The sequence below is a fragment of the Chrysochloris asiatica genome, unplaced genomic scaffold, assembly GCF_000296735.1.
Source record: "Chrysochloris asiatica unplaced genomic scaffold, ChrAsi1.0 scaffold00001, whole genome shotgun sequence".
NCBI classification, from domain to species: Eukaryota; Metazoa; Chordata; class Mammalia; order Afrosoricida; family Chrysochloridae; genus Chrysochloris; species Chrysochloris asiatica.
In genome coordinates, this window is record NW_006408519.1 from 31,096,966 (window position 1) to 31,114,732 (window position 17,767).

The 17,767-nt window shown below is 48.7% G+C and overlaps 1 protein-coding gene across 3 annotated transcripts in view; it reads right to left on the reverse strand.

The window, feature by feature from the left end:
• The window catches only part of MTSS1 (metastasis suppressor 1), a 223,775-nt gene that overhangs the window by 4,691 nt on the left and 201,317 nt on the right, over nt 1-17,767 (reverse strand). The window contains exons 7-12 of one of the 3 annotated variants that reach the window (XM_006830698.1): nt 13,643-13,800; nt 12,442-12,549; nt 10,349-10,446; nt 5,992-6,202; nt 1,229-1,348; nt 249-443 (exon numbers count right to left, since the gene is read on the reverse strand). In XM_006830698.1, coding sequence (XP_006830761.1) covers nt 249-443; nt 1,229-1,348; nt 5,992-6,202; nt 10,349-10,446; nt 12,442-12,549; nt 13,643-13,800 — 890 coding nt within the window. The remainder of the gene's footprint in view (nt 1-248; nt 444-1,228; nt 1,349-5,991; nt 6,203-10,348; nt 10,447-12,441; nt 12,550-13,642; nt 13,801-17,767) is intronic. The other 2 variants (XM_006830700.1, XM_006830699.1) reach the window with 2 other exon arrangements.

Genomic DNA, 17,767 nt, shown 5'->3' on the forward strand with positions numbered 1-17,767 from the left:
CCAAAGTTAGACTCCCCAGTCTCAGCTCCAGATGGAAATTGCTACCTCAGAGCTACCACCTGGCTTTTTGGTCCTCCTCCCACCCCAGTGGGAATTCACTTAAGGAAAGGTGTTCTGGAAAGGAGGCAGAGAATGAAAGGAAGGGGTGAGGGAGAGTAGGGTGAGGAACATGGGACAGAAGAGCTGGAGGACAGAGGCGAGGAGGGAGAGGAGAGGAGAGGAGGGGAGTGGGGAAGAGAGACACAAACCTTCCAGCTAGGGATCTGAGATGACGGGAACATGCCGGGCCCAATGGTGTAATAATGAGCGTAGTCTGGAAGGTGGACAGAGGTGACCCGAGGGAGCAGGCGGGAGGCAGGCAGGCAATGAGGAAAAAGGCCTGCACCCACGGGCCCCACATGGGATTCACTTGATAAACTACAGTGAGAAAACCCATTAGACAACTGGAAACAAAACAAACAAAAAGGGGGGAAAAAAGGAAAAAAAAATTAATACAACAGGATGAGTGTGGAGACACAAGATGGTGTTGACATTCGAGGGGGGGAGGGAACCCTGGGTCTCTTTCACTCCAGCAAATGCCTGGGTTCTGCTGCACATGCATGGTCTGGGACAAAGCAAAAGGCACCAGGGTGCAAAGACTGCAGGGTTGTCGGACACCAAGTTCGCAGTCCCTCACGGAGATGCTTTCCCTTCAGCTCAGAACAGTCTGGAAGCCAGCTTGCCTACTTCAACGCTGGCGTTCTCAACGGGTTTTCTGGTTAACTGCCGCCGCGGCGTAATGTCATGGAGACTGTGCATGTCACAGGCTGATTCAAAACTTCTCCAAAGCCTTCATACACATCTGTTCATTTGAGGCTTCCCGGATCATCAGACTGTTCCGGGGGAAGGTGCCAAATTGGGGTGGCAAGAATGGTGGGGTGCAAACGAAAAGGCAGCAAAGCACACAGCCGCTGACATAGTGAAATGTCCAAGGGGATGGTGACAAGGAGGTAGGGGATTGGGGAGGGAAGGAGGTAGGTGACCCCCTCACACCTGCCCTGAGACTATGACTTCACACCTCTGAACTCCCTGGACCCACAGTGAATCACTGCCCTCTGCAGTTTCCCTCCCTCCGTTCCCAAGAAGGACCCTGCTCGCTCTGCCAGTCTCCTCTTAGCACCCAGCTTCCTGGGCCATGGTGGGGCAGCAGGGGAGGGGTGGGGAAAGGCGGGTGCAGTGTGGTCGTCACCTTCTCTGTGGACACCCAGGCGCCCATGGTGGACCCTGAGCTGACTGAGGTGGGGGAGCTGCACTCGCTGACTGACTGGCAGGTTTCGGAGGCTTCGGAGGAGGCCGAGCTGGACGAGTTCTGCAGCAGGGACAGGGCCACAAGAGGGGGGCAACAGAAACCAAGCCACAAGCCACCAGACAAACAAGAGGGAGCCGGAGGGCACGCACAGAGAGACAGACATACATGGAGGAGGGAAGGACAAGAGAAGCAGAGGGTTAGGGCCTTCAGTTTCCCTGGCAGGAGACCCACATGGAGGCGGCAGTCCCCTGAGAAGTGGGAGACCCGCGGAGCGCTAGACCCCCCTCCCCCCAGAACACAAATTCCCATGGGTCTTTACAAAACCCAGCATGCCGTGTGTCCTGTTGGGGTTTTCTCCACATGTCCCGAGCCGAGGTACCATCCGGTCAATTCTCACTCATTCACCCTCACACGTGTGTCATAGTCTAACTGCTCCGCGGGGGTTCCTATTGCTCATTGTTCGGAAGCAGAGAGTCAGACCTTTTCTCCAAAGTGCTTCTGGGTGGACTTGAACTACCAACACGGGACTCCCTTGTGTGCACAGGCATTATTATTGCCTGAGGACAGACCTCCAGGACTTTGCTACTCAAAAAACACCTCAATGGCATGGAGTTGGTTCGAACTCATAAAGACCTCATGGAGGGTTTCTTGGGCTGCACATCTTCCCAGGAGCAGAAAGCCTCCTTTCTCTCCTGCAGAGCAACTAGTAGGTATGAACTGCCACCTGTACACTTAGCAGTCCAGTACTTATCCTACAGCACCACCAGGGTTCCCTGGTTTCTGCTACGGGGCTGCTCTGGCTCCAGTCCCTGGGATCTCCCTTGGTCAAATGAATGTTTGCATCATTGAGGTTTTGAAGCTTCTTTTACACAAGATGTCTTCTTTTAGGTTTGGGCCAGTGCAGCCCTATGGTGAGAACAATGGGGCTGCGGGGGAGCCATGAGGTCTGGAGAGATGGGGAGCATGACTGAAACAAGTCTTCATGCTGATCTGCCTGCCTGTCTCCTGACCTCTGCTCCATGGCTTTCCTGATGCTTAGCCGAGTCCCTGCCCGGCTGGACGTAGGGACTGGGTTTGTGGGCTCACCTTTGCACCCCACATTTTTGTTCTGTTCCTGATACAGGGCAGTGGCTCAACCAATCCCAAGTGGACAAGGGAGAGTGCACCCCCACACACACACACATAAACTGGGGTGTCGTTGCCTTCTGCCCATCTAGGTACTTGCTTAAGTTTCTCAGAGATGAACAGCTATCTTTGGTTCATCTCAAATTGTGTGAATAAGCCCATCCTGTCTCCACCAAGGGGTATGACTTCATGCCCCAGAACGTGTTTCCACATTCACTGTAATTGCCAAGGTGCCAGTCATTGCCCTTAAAGAAAGGTTCCAGTATAGGGGTACAGCACCCTCATCCTACAAGGGCAAGAGCCGAGAGGACACTAATGCCTGGGGCTTCACCCAGCTGACGCCAGGAGAGGGAGGACACATGGCTGTCGTCCCAGCTGCATCCTGAGCTCAGTCAGGGTCTGATTAGCCTTCAAGGACCTGGAGTCTCGAAATGTAATTAAAGTCCTATTTCTGCCCCTCCCCAGGTGCGAAACGGTGGACACAATCTCTCTAAACCCCAATATTTTTACATCTAGATTAACAGCCTGCAACTCACCAGCCACTCATCAGAAACCCTATACAGACTCACTATGAATCGGAACTGACTTACAACTAGCAAATGAAGCTTAAATGACACACTAAACAAAAAACCCAATGGCACTACTGCTGAGTGGTCCAAACTCACAGGGACTGTCAAGGACAGGGGAAAGCTGCCCCATGGGTTTTCAATGCTGTGGTCTTATGGAAACCTAATGCCACATCTTTCTCCCATGGAGGGGCCGGTGGGTTGAAACTGCTGAGCTTTTGGTTTGCAGCTGAACACTTTAACCGATGCGCCACCAGGGGTCCAAGTGACACACATACCCATTCTGTGCTTAACTAACTTGTCAACAAGTCATTGTTAACATTGTAATTTTACCAGGGCCCTTAATTTTGGCTTCTCAAATTCAAATAGAGAGAGTGTGGCTACTCTACAGGGTAAGCACTGGACTTCAAACCACAAGGTCAGTGGTTTGAGCCCACCAGCAACTACGGGGGCAAAAGATGAGGTTTTCTGCTCTTGCAAAGATTTCCAGTCTCTGAAGCCCTGGAGTCAAGTATGTTCAGGTTGGGAGAAAAAAAGAACCCCAAAGATGCTCTGGTGACGCCATAGGTAAGCATGCTTTGGGGCAGTTCTGCCCTGTCACACGGGGTCACTGACTCGGCGGGATTGGTACAAACAGCAGCTAACAGAACCCGCTCTAAGACGCTTGGCTCCATTTTCCTTCAGAGCAGCTGGCCTTGGGGGAAGTCACCAGATTTGGGGTGAGAGACTCACGGGGAACTCATGGGTACACTTTGAGGAGTGAAGAGGAGGGAGCGAGGACGACTTTCATATCTAGTGCATCACTGAATGGAGAGACCAAGGGACTCTGCTCCTAAACACCCTCTGCCCATCCTACACAGCACTACTGGACTGCTTATGTGACCGCCTTTGGAACATCCCGCACTCTGGCCGATATCATCTGCAAAATTTCTTGACTTTCCACTCTATCTTAGGAGCCCTGGTGGTGCAGTGATTGAAACACTCGGCTGCCACCTGAACACTCAGCAGTTTGAACGGACCAGCTGCTCTGTGGGAGAAAGCTGTGGCTGAGTCTGCGCCCATCAAGATGACAGCCTTGGAAACCCTATGGGGCACTTCTCAGGGTGGCTATGAATTGGGCCCTGGCCAGGAGGCTGAGAATGGTGGTGGGCTCATCCACCTTACAATTATAAGCAGCCCTAATGCCTATTTTTTTTTTCCTAATGCCTATTTTTAAAATAGGATTCTCTATTAAGTTTTGTAGCCATCCTGAGCTTATTAACTATGCGTTGCGAGACAAGCATAGCTTGGGCTTCAGCTTTCAGATTTAAGTGAATCTCCACCTGCACCCCTATGGAGCTCTGGTAGCGTAGTGGTTATGAATCAGGCTGTGAACCGCAATGTCAGCAGTTCGAAACTACCAGCTGTTCTGTGGGAAAAAGATGAGGCTTTCTGCTCCCGTAAAGATTTACAGCCTCGGAAACCCTGTGCAGGGTCACTATGAGTTGGAACCGACCCCATGGCACATAGCCACCACATGTACCCTTACTTCACTCCTATATGGAGGTAGACACACTCTGCTTCCGCCCAACACACACACACATTTTCCTGTGACACACACATGTGCTCAAGACACACACATGTGCTCAAGACACACACACACACACACATACACACACATACACACACACAGTTGTTGGTGAAGCTGACACGTGGTCTGGTTTCCAGCAAGGGTATTAGTACACACCAGCAGGGTTAATTTGTCAGCTGATTAAAAACACATGTAGAATTAGTTTGCACGTTAGAAGCGCCTTCGAGGCAATGCCAACTTCTGTTCTGGGGCTGACCATGTCCACGCTCTGCTTGCAGGACACGAGGTCTGGTTTAGTGTTGCTGCAGGTCAGGGGGTGAGAGAGTGGGATTTGACCCTTGAAAACCAAGCACCTCATAAGAGACTAGAACATTAGCTGCAGCTCCCAGCTCCGAGCCTTTCCACTGGAAATGACCTTCTATCCAGGGAAGAGAGAGAGGCCGCGCTGGTGTCCTGCCGGCTGGAATGGCTGCCGACTGGCGCCAGACACCCTCTGGCCTAGGTTTCTCTACATGACATGTTCTCCAGTATACTCCACCAGGAGGGCTTTGAGGACGATGTGGAGCAGAAAAGGCCTGGGGCGGCAGCCAGACACACCTATGCTCCAGGGCGTGTCTGGCAGGTCGTGTGACTGCGTAACTCAGAGCCTGTTTACTCACAAAAAAATAGGGTTAGCCATAGAGTGCATGGCTGTTGGGAGGACGGCAGAGGTAGGAGGTCCTGGGATAGGACCAGGTACACAGTAATAACCTGTGAATGGCGGAAAACGGGATGTCTGAGTAAACAAGACAAGCATGTGAATGCTGAGTCCAAGGATTTCGTGGTCAGGCTCAAAAATCATATGAGGGTGATGGGTTCAAAGCCACCATGCATCCCAGCAGATAGATGCCCTATGGAGTCCCCGAAGGTCGTGTTTAGCCAGATGCCAACCTGCTGGCACCAAGAGAGAAGGGGCCACGTGGGAAGGAGGCACCAGCTCTGCCTATGAATCCTGTCCTGAAACCTGCTGGCTGGGGTGGGCCTAGCACCATCTAATGCAAGTGTGAACAAAGAGACTCAAAACTCCCCTTCTCCCAGGAGCAAAGCGTCCACTTTGTTATGAAGAAGCTCTGATGCCTCCTCATTCTCAACAAAAATCATAATGGGAACCAGGAATGGAGTCTGAAGGGATATTCAATGATAGACTCAGACATTCAGAGGGAAGCTGTGGTGGGCATGGAGGCGACCACAGCTTCGTGCTAAGGAGGCAAGGAGAGACTGGAGTCTCAGTCTGTCTCCTGAGTGTGAAAGCTCCCACATCAGTGTAGTAGATCAACAGTCACTACAGACACAGCTTCTGGCTCAATTACGGCATCTCTTTTGTTGGGTGACAATATATATGTCCAGGATGGGCTATTAAACCAGAGTCTGTCAGAGGCCTGGGTGTGATGGCTGCTCCTTACCTGGTTGGGGGCCTCTGGCGGCATGGGGGATGGTGACTTGGATTGGAAGGCGTCCTGGGAGATGAACCCGGAGTCGTGGGAGGACACGCTGGACAGCCGTACAGGAGCCTGCTGAGGCAGGTTGGAGCTGCGGTAGCGGTAATGTGAGCTGGGGGAATGTGAGTGGGAGCCGCTGGACCGCGAGTCGCTGCTGTTGACACTGTTCAGGCTGCTGTGAGGGGAGAGGGCAGGGGGAATCGTCAGCACAGGGAGTGAGAACACAGAGGGCGGAGCACAACAGGCTACAATCAGCTCTCTGCCCAGGTGTGGGAGAAGCACCGCCCACCAAGAAAGTCTGTTTCCAAATCACTCCATCATGAGCCGTAGTGAGCAAGCGGGGGACAACAGTCTCCAGGATGCAGCGAGGCAGCCTCAGGACCGAGGCTGTAATTCATTCTCCACTCTATGCTCAGTAGCTGCCTGGCTCCACTAAGTCCTTGATCAAAGTCAAGGATGGGCTGTCCGCTGCCTGCAGAGAGATCGGGCTGATTTTACCTGCTCACCTGCTTGCAGGACTATGACCCTGTGCCATATCCCACTAAACTCCACTGTGAACTGTCTGTGGGTGCGTCTGGCTCCCTCAGATGGACCATCTCCAGCTGGCCAAGGTCACTCCAGCCAGCTCTCGCTTTTGGGGTGTAGGTGCCAAATGAGCGTCACTGAAGGTGAGTTCACTCCAGGTGACTCTGATTCAAGATCCCAGCAAGGAATATCAGCCAATCGATTCAGTATGCTTATGAGGGAGTTTCTAAATGGGGCAAATGTTGAAAAGACTTGGCTGCTAACTGAAAGGTTGGTAGTTTGAGCCCATCCAAAGGCACCTCAGAAGAAAGACCACATGATCCACTTACTCAACCTCAGCCACTGAAAACCCTGTGGAGGAGTTCTACTCTGACAACACGTGATGTGGTGGTGGTGTTTGTATACTAGATTCACCTTTACTGACAAAGGCAATCATTTAATTAACGGCTGGACCCCAACTACAGGTGTGTTTCTCTGTTAAATTATCAGCAGGTTTGGCACCACAGCACACCTGGCAGGAGACAGGCCACTTTCACTGACTAAGGCAATCAATGCTAAACTGTTTGCTTCCGAGATGGAACCGCAAACAAGGATGCTGGAAAGTTATACATGCCCTGGGGTGTTCTACTTCCAGCCCTAAGATGTAGTCTCTGCACTCCGCAGACAGGTTCACATTATGAAAAACAGAAAACTGAACAACGCCCCACGGTCATCACAAGAAGAGCTGGGAATTAAAGGGTAGTTGTTGAAGTATCAGCACAAAGATTCAGTTTGCAAACTCGGGCAGCTAATACAGTAGTCACAGGTTGTGAGACTCTTCTATACTAGAATTACTTGGGTGCTAATGAGTCCTGGTAGCGTAGCGGTTATGAATCGGGCTGCAAACTGCAAGGTCAGCAGTTCGAAACTACCAGCTGTTCCGTGGGAGAAAGATGAGGCTTTCTGCTCCCGTAAAGATTTACAGCCACGGAAACCCTGTACAGGGTCGCTGTGAGTCGGAACCGACTCCACGGCACATAACAACAACGAGTCCTAAGGAGTCCTGGTGTGGCGCTGTGGCTTAATGCGTCAGACTGCAAAGTCATTCGAACTGCAAGGTCGGTGGTTCAAGCTCACCAGTGACTCCTCGTTAACCCTATGTTGTTGTTGTTTGCCGTGGAGTAGGTTCCGACCCACAGCGACCCTGTACAGGGTTTCCGAGGCTGTAAATCTTTACAGCAGCAGAAAGCCTCATTGTTCTCCCACGGAACAGCTGGTAGTTTCGAACTGCTGACCTTAAGGTTCGCAGCCCGATTCGTAATCACTACGCTACTATAGCTCCTTCGTTAACCCTATACAGGGTTACTATAAGTTGGAATCGACTTGATGGCACTTAACAAGAAGTGAGTCTTGGTGTGGTGCTGTGGCTTAATGAGCCAGACTGCAAAGTCATTTGAACTTCCAGGTTGGTGGTTCAAGCTCACCAGTAGCTCCTTGGAAACCCTATACAGCGTCACTATGGGTCGGTCAGCACTGACTCTATGGCACTTAACAACAACAACAAAGTGTTCCAACATTGCCTATCTTGGGGGATACCAGGGTCCAATTCCTGGCCAATATCCCTCAGATGCAGCCACCACCTCTGTGTCAGTGAAGACTTGAGTGTTGCTAGGATACTGAACAGGTTTCAGAGGAGCTTTCAGACTGAGACAGATGCGGAAGAAAGGCCTGGCTATCTACTTCTGAAAAGCAGCCAATGAAAACCTTGTGGATCACAAGAGTCCAATCCCCTACTGACCATGGGGGTGAAGCAGGACTAGGTGGGTCGTACTTTGTCCCCTTGTGCGTGGGGTCCAGGTGAACTGGGGCAGCTACAACAATGTTCTGGAAGACCTGGGGGAGGGAGCTAGATGAAATCACTGCTGAGGCGGGTAATTATCATGAGTTCTGTTTTTCCCCACTCAGCGGACAGAGGGCACTTAGGGACAGCTCTACCCCAGCAAGCTCACAGCTGATGCTGAGAGTGCAATCAGATTTTCTATTTCAGCTAATACAGCAAGAAAGAGGACAGACTCATGCAGCTTTGTCTTCCACTAATGAGACAGACTTTTTTAGGTTACAGTAAACGTTTAAAAAAAAATTTGTCTCTCACACGCACAAAGCCCATGAAGGAGGTCAAGCACCAGCCAAGATTTCCAGAAGCAGAACATCAGGATGAAGATCTCAGCTTCCTCCTGGTGTCTGCTGTACACACAGTGGTATGAGAGGAAGCGTGTGCATGTACACGGGACATTACCGTGCACCAACTCAACAGGCCCAGTCTGCCCTTTCCTCTATGAGCGAATTCATTTGGCTTTGAAGAGTCACATTAAAGATTTGTCAAATGTACCAAAAAGGATAAGTGATACACAATGCTGCTTCCATCCTTCATGAGGAGGAGAACAGAGGTTTCAGCCAGCATGCCAAGAATTGCCTTTTAGTAGCAAACTGCTAAAACACAGTTTTGCACAGGGGCAGAATGATTCCAATGGATTATGACTGTTTCAACAGCTAACTGTAGTTTGTGACTAAAAAACTAGGCTACACGTGTTTCACCAGGTTTTAAAACCCGGCAGAATTGAGAGTAAACCAATGATTTTATCAATATTTTACAATTCCAAAGGAATTCCACAAAGATCATGGAAAAGTTCCATTCTTTTCATTCCATTTTTCCATGAACATTCTGAACTCCTCACACGTTTCTACCTGTCTCCCAGGCTTGACAAAGAGCTATTTGATTATAAAACGTTCCTTTCTTCATGTAGCAGATGTTCTAAATGCATGTATGTGTGTGTGGTCTAATATAAGCAAATGCATAGAATGGAAAGTATAAGCTTGCAGACTTGTCCTCTGCGTTGGCTCTCCACAGAGGCTGCTCATCCCTCAACATGTGATCTGATATGATCAGCCAATCAACTGTCAGGGTCTTAAGGCTGACTGCAACACCCTCATCTGGGTTACAGACCTGATCAGGTATAAAGGGTGTCTCTCTGGGGTGTGGCCTAAAATGACCTTTCATCTTATGAGAGAGAAAAGTAGAGGGAAGTAAGCAGAGGGAAAGACTTTGGTTCTACCAAGAAAGAAGAGCTGGAAGAGAGCTTGTCCTTTGGACCCAAGGTCCTGTGCCGAGAACCTCCTAGACCCAGGGACACTTGACACCCAGAGATCTCGAAGGCCCACAAATGCTGAAAGTAGATAAGGACTTCCCCTAGCGCTGAATTTGGATTCTAGCTTCCTAAACTGTGAGCGAAAGATTTCTGTTTGTTAAAGGCATCCATTTGTGGTAGCTCTGGTACCAGAGAACAAAGACAGTGGCAAAAAGTATTTTACACAGGGTGGAGGTAGTAGTCGTGGGGAACAGAACAAGAGCTTCATGTACTTTGTGAAACCTGGAGACACCACTTTTGAGGGGAATGAGTGCATAGACCATTGTTACTTTCTTCACTTGCTTTGGTTTCAATGAGATCAACCGGTATAAAATCAACCCATGTTCACCTTTTCTAAGTTCTAGTGAGTTTCACTTTGCTAACCAGGAAATCCAAATGCAAGTCCATAAAACAGGAAAGACCCCTACAGCAAGCAATGGAAAGGGCAAGCAACTGTCCTCTAGCCAAAGGCTCCTATGTTTTTCTTACTGATCCGAAATGAGTTCAGAGACTAAAGAGTCTGAAATCTGGACAGCATCTTCCAGCTGCTCACAGCACTGTTTCCTGCTTGAAGCTCACGTTAGAATCACAACCTGTTGCGAGCGCAGGAGTGACCCTGTGGCTCCACTTACCTGCAGACACTGGACTTTCGGGACATGGCAGTGCTGGGAGATGATGGTGGTGTCTGATATGACCAACTGTAGTCAGAGCCTTTCAGGTCCAAAATCACCTAGAGAGACAAAGTTGACGGCGTGAGCCAAGTGGTAAGGAGGGAAACATGTTTTATTTGCTAAAGGAAAACTGTTTTCACAACACTGGCATTCTGCCATCATGAGGGCTGAGGTTACAGTTAAAATAATTTGTGTGTGTGTGTGTGAATTTCCATTCATCAGTGGAATCTGCCAATCCATCAATGTCATAATCCTTTTTCTGAGACAAGCAAACATGTAATTAATGGGGGCAAGGAAAAGGAAAACCATGAAATAATAGTCAATAAGAGAAAAAAAAGAAAGAGATTTAGAGTGACAGATGAACAATTTAGCCAAAACAACTGACTTTTCACCCCAGACTGGAATTCCCAGGAAATCATGGCACACTGCAAAGGGGGTCCGAGCTTTAGGATATGTTCATCTTGTATTTCAATGACTCAGTACCAAACGGCCACTCGTGTTGGGTTACACTAAGACTAGAAAATTTAAAACATGGGATGATCAAGAATGAGCCAATTCTTTCACAATTTTTCACCATTATTTCCTTGTCTGTCTCCCTTGCTTGACAAAGCTAATTGAGAGCGAAAATCCCATTTTCACTCACAGTGTTGTTGCTGTTAAGTGCATCAGTTCTACCTCACAGAGACCCTGTATAGGGTTTCTGAGGCTATAAACGTTTGTGGGAGATGAAAACCCACATCTTTCTCCCACAGAGTAGCTGGTGGGCTATAACCACTGACCTTGTGGTTCACAGTCCAGTGCTTATTCTACAGAGACACTGCACTCCCATAGCAGGTGGTCAGTAATGTACACATGCATGTGGTTTGATCAGAGCGAATGCATCAAATGGAAAACACAAGTTTCCAGAGTTGCCTGCTGAGCCGGCTCTCTTAGGAGGCAACAAGGGCAGCAGGTGGGACGCGACTCCACAGATGCTCCCTCATACACGTCTCTTTCCATGTGCTCTGGTGGTGATGTCTCAGGAGCCAAGTGAAGAAAGCACAAAGAGGTCCCCTTTTCCCAAGACGAGAGATCCCCTGCATCGCTGCACTGGGAAACTGAGACGCAGTGAGGAAGGCGGATTATGATGACCTGACCAGACGATTCATCCAGAAGGTGGATTAAGACAGCACTTTAGAGTATGGACTTAGGGGTGTGATCACTTCGTTCATGAATTAAGTAAACCCGGTTCAGTTACTTCACCTCCCAGAGCCTTAGAATCCTCCTCTACAAAATGGGGAAATAATGACAACGAACTGAACCAACTGACGGGAAGATGCTAGAACAATGCCGGGCACACCCAGTCCACTGCCATAGAGCTGAATTGCCCTGTAAGGTTTCCAAGGCTCTGCATCTTTACAGAAGCAGACTGCCTCATTTCTCACCCTGCAGCGCAGCTCGTGGATTCGAACTGGCGACCTTACAGTGAGCGGCCGAGTGTTTGACACACTGCGTGTCTTCAGGGCTGGTGTAACTAACCCACTGCCATCAACTGCTTGGACTCGGTGAGGACAGAGGAGACGTGTTCCAGAGGGTTTCCAAGGCTGGAATCTTTACAGAGGGGAGTGCAATGGAATTACAGGAAAAGCACAAGTTTGGTGGTTCCAGCCCACCAGCTGCTCTTGTGGGAGAAAGTTAAGGTTTTCTGCTCCCAGAAAGATTTAGTCTCAGAACCCTGTACAGGAAAGCATCGCTATGAGTCAGACCCTACGCAATGGCACTTAACAGCATTTATGGAAACAAACTGACACATCTTTCTTCTGGGGAGCAGCTTATCTATTCGAATTTCTGAGGTTAGCAGCCTGATGCTTAACCCATGACACCACCAGGGCTTCTACCTGGCACACACAATGGTCAGCTATTGTGATGACCATACAAAAAAGCTTGGGGGGTATAGTGCAATACAGAGATGAATAACAATGTGACAATCCTGGGGGTGTACTCAGGATTTTGACTGTTCTCTGCATGGTTTGCTCCCCTGAGTGCTCAGCTCGCCCACCCCTTCCGACTCCTACCTGCTCACTGGAGGCGGGCAGTTTGTGAGGGTCCATAGTCAGGCTCTTGAGATCTTCCGATATGGTCTGCAGGTGAGTGATTTCCCCTAGCATTGAGATCTCTTCTTCCTGAGGGAAAGTGAGGCATGGGAGTTACCCTCTTTAGTGGCCAACTTGATGGTCTTGGCCCCATTTGTCACTAATACTCAGATCACGGTGAAAGCCATTCGACTTCTCAGAAAAGGCACACTGGGATCCGTACATCTTTGCTGAGGGCACTACGAGCCCATTCTCTGGGAAAATGGAAGGGAAGTCTTCCATAAGCTTGAAGTGACCTAAGAGCGTAGGCCAGTGGTCAACAAGCCAGCACAGGTGCCTTTCTGGAAATATCTGAGGGGGCGCATTAGGTCTGTTCAGAAAACCTGACTTGTATTCTTGAGGGTTCCCCTGCTTTCCACAAGCTGAGGAGGCCCTCCTGGGAAGTCAATGGTTTCAACAGATGATGCAATTTGGAGCTATTTAGGCCCAGATATAAAGGCAGATTCTAGCACCAGCATGTGCGTACTCAGTAGAGGTTAACTGTCCCCCTTCTTTGTTTCCTCTACCAACATAATCAATGACAAGTAAGAAGGAAGCAAGGACCCATGGGAGACACATTCAATTCACTTTACTAAAGCGCCAAGCTGGGACTGTGGGTAAGCTCTATGCCCCCGAGACAACTCATAGGGAGACATTTGGTAGGCCTGAGGGATGTAAGTTTGTTTTTTCTCAACAACCTGGAGAAAACCAATGGCAGCAGTTCTCAGTTATGGCATGTAAACACAGTTTACTTTAAAAATAGCCTACAGGGACTGCTTGTGGCTCTTCCTATATTAGCCACATGGTCAGTTATGTGTATTCTGCTTGGCCAGTGAGTCTCAGAATCACCTGACGGGGTTGCTGAAACACAAATGGCCAATCTACCATCCTCAGAGCCTGGGATTCAGAGGTCTCAGGTTTACCAGTTCCTAGTGATGCTGGCTGGCCTGGAACCACACTTGGAGAACCACCTGCTACACTGTGTTGACTTGGGGAGGCAAAGTACGTGGAAAAACTGGTATTAAGAACTGTTAGCAAAGTGCAAGCCAAGCAGCCATTACTGATGGGAATCATGATTCCCAACACCTAGCAGAAGTGTGGATAAGCAAGGAGGAAACGCCTCCCCTGCTTTCCACAAACTTACGATCACTGGCCGCAGCATAGAGATGAACGTGCAGAACCGGCCACGCTCTTCAATCAAAGCCTTGCGCACAGCCTGCTTCTCGGTTTCTTCCAACAGGAGATACTTATCGTTGACATCTTGGAGCGCACTGTCCAACTGAGGCTGGATGTCGCCTCTCCCTGCAAACAAAGCAAAGTCCATGTTTGGCTTGCTGAAACACCAGCGTCCACAACAAACATACCTGGCTGGACTCAAAGCTAGGAGCAAATCAATTTCCTAGGATTAAGAAGAGAAGATTTACTTATACCCAGAAAGGACTGAAGGTGGTTACTTGTCTAGGGCCAGTCACCACTAGTTCCCAGGGTCAGAGGCACACACCAGTCCTGGCTTGGGCATAACCAAAGCCATCTCCTGGTATCCTTTCTCGACTTACAGCCTCTCATCTTGTGGAAACCCACAGAGCTTCTGCCAAGAAAACCCCACAGCATGGAAACCAGACAGTTTGCTTCCTTTGAGGACATTCTGAGGAGGCAAAGGATGGAAGAACAAGGTGGGGTCCTGTGGACATTTCCAGAAGTGACAACAAGCTAGTTTTGTCAGGTCAACCTCAATCAAAGAGCCTCTGTTAGGGGAGACATTTCCATCCCTGAGGACAAAGGTGGCAAACATCCGTTCTTCTGACTCTGTGGCCCTTGGGAGTTCCTGGTGGAGATCCTTGAATGTTCTTTCAGTCGATCAAGTCCCGTAACAAACAGATCCACAGTTATTTCTCTGCTGATGACACACCCACGGTGGTCAGTGCTGAGCCTGTCTCGGATTTGATAACCGTCTGTTCACATCCATCAAAACCAAAACACCAGGGCTGTGGAGTCAATTCTGACTCACGGAGATGTCATGTGTTTCAGAGTACAACTGCTCTGAAGGGTTCTCAGTGGCTGTGACCTTTCTTTCCTCAGACCATCCAACCTTTCTTCCCAGGTACCTCTGGGTGGATTTGAACTGCCAGCCTTTTCAGTTTGTAGCCGAGCACATAATCATGCTCCTGCTGACATCTGCAGAGATCTGTTATGGCCCAAGAGGGAGAGTCTTCATAGTCTGAACTGACTGTAGGTGGAAACAATGGTGAGTCCATGGGGTGACCAGCTCACAAGCTTCCACACCGAGGCCCCCATGCAGACCCCTGACCCACCACCTGGGCCAGAAAAAGGATGTTGAAACTCCCCGGGGGCAGCCTCCAGGACAACGTCACCTATGTATGTATATGGTAAAGCCTGGGGAAGCCCGAAGCTAAGGAAGGTGGTCAGCTGTCAGAGAAACTAAACTCAAAACGTCTCCAGCCCAAACAAGAGATGGAGAAGTGGTTAAGACTGCACCTTGTCAGAGGTGTGAAACTTACAAGACCCAGAAGCACAAGGCAGTCCGCTTGACTGCCGGGACTTTTAGGTTTCCCTGTAGATCAGCACGTGCTCGTGAGTGTCTGCTAGTTTTATACTCAGAATGTTAGGGCCTTACAGATTTCCCAGACTAATCTGGTTGTGTTTCCATGGCGGCTGAGGCCTTGTCCATGGTCACACAGAAGACAGAACAGAGCCGGGATGGAGCCCACTCAGTCTGCTTTCCTCTGGTACGGACCTCAATTTCCTCTGCCACACAGCTCGAGCGAATGAATGAATGAATGCCCAATGAATGAATTCTACCATGCCTCTTAGGACAAGGCCTACCCCAGAACTATATCCTCTTAAGAATGACTCCTTAGTGTTTTCTTGTTGTTGTTAAGTGCTGTCCAGTAGGTTCCGACCCATAGCGATCCTGTATAGGATTTCTGAGGAGCGGCTGGCGACCTTGAGCCACCAACCTTACGGTTCAAACCAACGTTGCAGTCCAGTGCATTAACCTACAGCACCACCTTTGATGCGAGCAGGCTGCCTCATATTTCTCAGTGGAGCGGTTGTTGGGTTTGAATTGCCAACACAGCAGTAATAGCAGGCCAACGCTTAACCCACGGTGTCACCAAGGATCCTTTAAGAACGATGTTGAGAATATTTAATGCAATGCGCCATTTGTATGAAGAAGAAAGGGGTCAGAGAAAACTTCTTGAATGGAGGACTACAAGACATACTTCCCCTCCTTAAGCAGATGAGAAAGTGTAACTTAGGGTGCAAGGTGATTAAGGTTAAATAACAGCCTGAAAGAAAAGGGGAGTCCTCGGGTAGCACTGTTGGATCAGTACACACCTATGGTGGGTTTGGGAGTCCTGGGGTGGCGCTGTGGGTTAATGTACCAGACTGCAAAGCCATTTGAACTGCAAGGTCAGTGGTTCAAGCTCACCAGCTGCTCATTGGAAACCCTATACAAGGTCGCTATGGGTTGGAAACGACTCGATGGCACTTCACAACAACAACAACATGGTAGGTTTGAACTACGAGGTCATTGGCTCTTGGCAGAGATTAAACACAAAGTTAGCCTGTTAAGGGAAAATTACGTAAATACTCTGTAAAGGCAGACACAAAGTTCTGCCTCCCTTAACAGTCATATAAGTACAAGCAATCAACACATACCACAGTATCCAATCCCAGGGTGTCTCTCACTGGCTGGGCCCTCCATCGCCTGCCCCTGAGGTCACTTCTACCTGTTCCTCCATCAAGGACTGAGGGGTACCGTCCTCAGGCGCTGACCTGATACTTGCTCACCGTCCTCCTGTGTTCTTAGTGAGCCTGAAGCTGGTAGAATTTCCAGGGCAGTAGCTCACTCTTCAGGGTCCCATTGCTTGGTCTGTGCCCCAGACTCACAGAGAGAATGCCGGGACATCCTCAGAGCTAGGAAAACTGTATTTTCTCTTCTATTTTAAGATGATTAGGAATAAAGTCCTGGCAATCTATTTTAAATAACATCAACATTTTCAAATGTTGGTTTCTGCAGCTGACCCCACAGACTCTGAAGGTGTGCATGGTACAAGCCCACAGGTAGTGAAGGAATGCTGTAAACACACGCTTTTCAATGCAATCCACAATAGAGCCTGGTCAGTCACAGGCCTTTGCTGGGTGAAACCACGGGTCGTAAAGCTGGTATAGGGGCTGCCTTTGACTCTCTCTTCTGCAATGCTCTAACTAACAAAATGCAGAGTACTATAGACCGAGTCAGAATGCTCAAAGTTTTGCCAGACAGAGGCAGGAGAGAGCAGGTGGGGGTGGGCTGGGCTGTAGATGAAAGCAATACTACTTGACAAAGCCTGTTTGAGCTTTGATTACAGTAGCAATAGGATTATAATTATAAGAAGGAGCTCTGGTAGCATAGTGGTTACCAAATCAGGCTGCTAAGCTCACGGTCAGCAGTTCAAAACTACCAGCTGCTCCGCGGGAGAAAGATGAGGCTTTCTGCTCCCATGAAGAGTTACAGCCTCAGAAACCCTGTCCAGGGTTGCTGTGAATCCCTGAGTGGTGCCTATAAGGGAGTCCCTGAGTGATGCGAACGGTTAATACACTCAGCTGCTAGTGAGGGTGGAGGTTCAAGTCCACTCGGATGTACCTCAGAGGAGAGGTCTGGCAATCTATCATGAAAACCCATCATTGAAAACATTCTGAAGCACAGTTCCACTCTGACACACCTGGGGTCACCATCAGTTAGAATCAGTTTGATGGCAATTGGTTTGGCTTTTGGTTTTAAAAATCTTTCATTCTTTTCACAAGTTTTAGGCACAGTGTAATTAACAAACTCTAGCTTTTAAAAACTATATCTACATAGGGAAGCCAAGTGAATAGAACTAAATGTAATCTAATTTGGTAAATGTACATTTAAACTATTCCACAACCATCTCAAAGTTATTTTAAATATGTATTATCTTATAATGAAAGGATTTTCCAATTGTAGCATCCTAAAATAAATATAATCTGTGAAGACTGTTATAATTATAGTCATAGTGAGAATATTATAATTCAGGATATATCATAACCTCTAAATACAATGTTTACTTTTTAAATTCACTAACACAACATATAATTATATTTATAAAATAATGTCTGTGGTAGAAATTATCCCATGTCCCAGTGGGGTGTACTGCTTTTAATCTATAGTAAAGTTTTTACAGAGGGGAACTTATAGAATTCTTGCTTTTGAAGCAGGAAAACCCAGGCCTGACTCGTGGCCAAT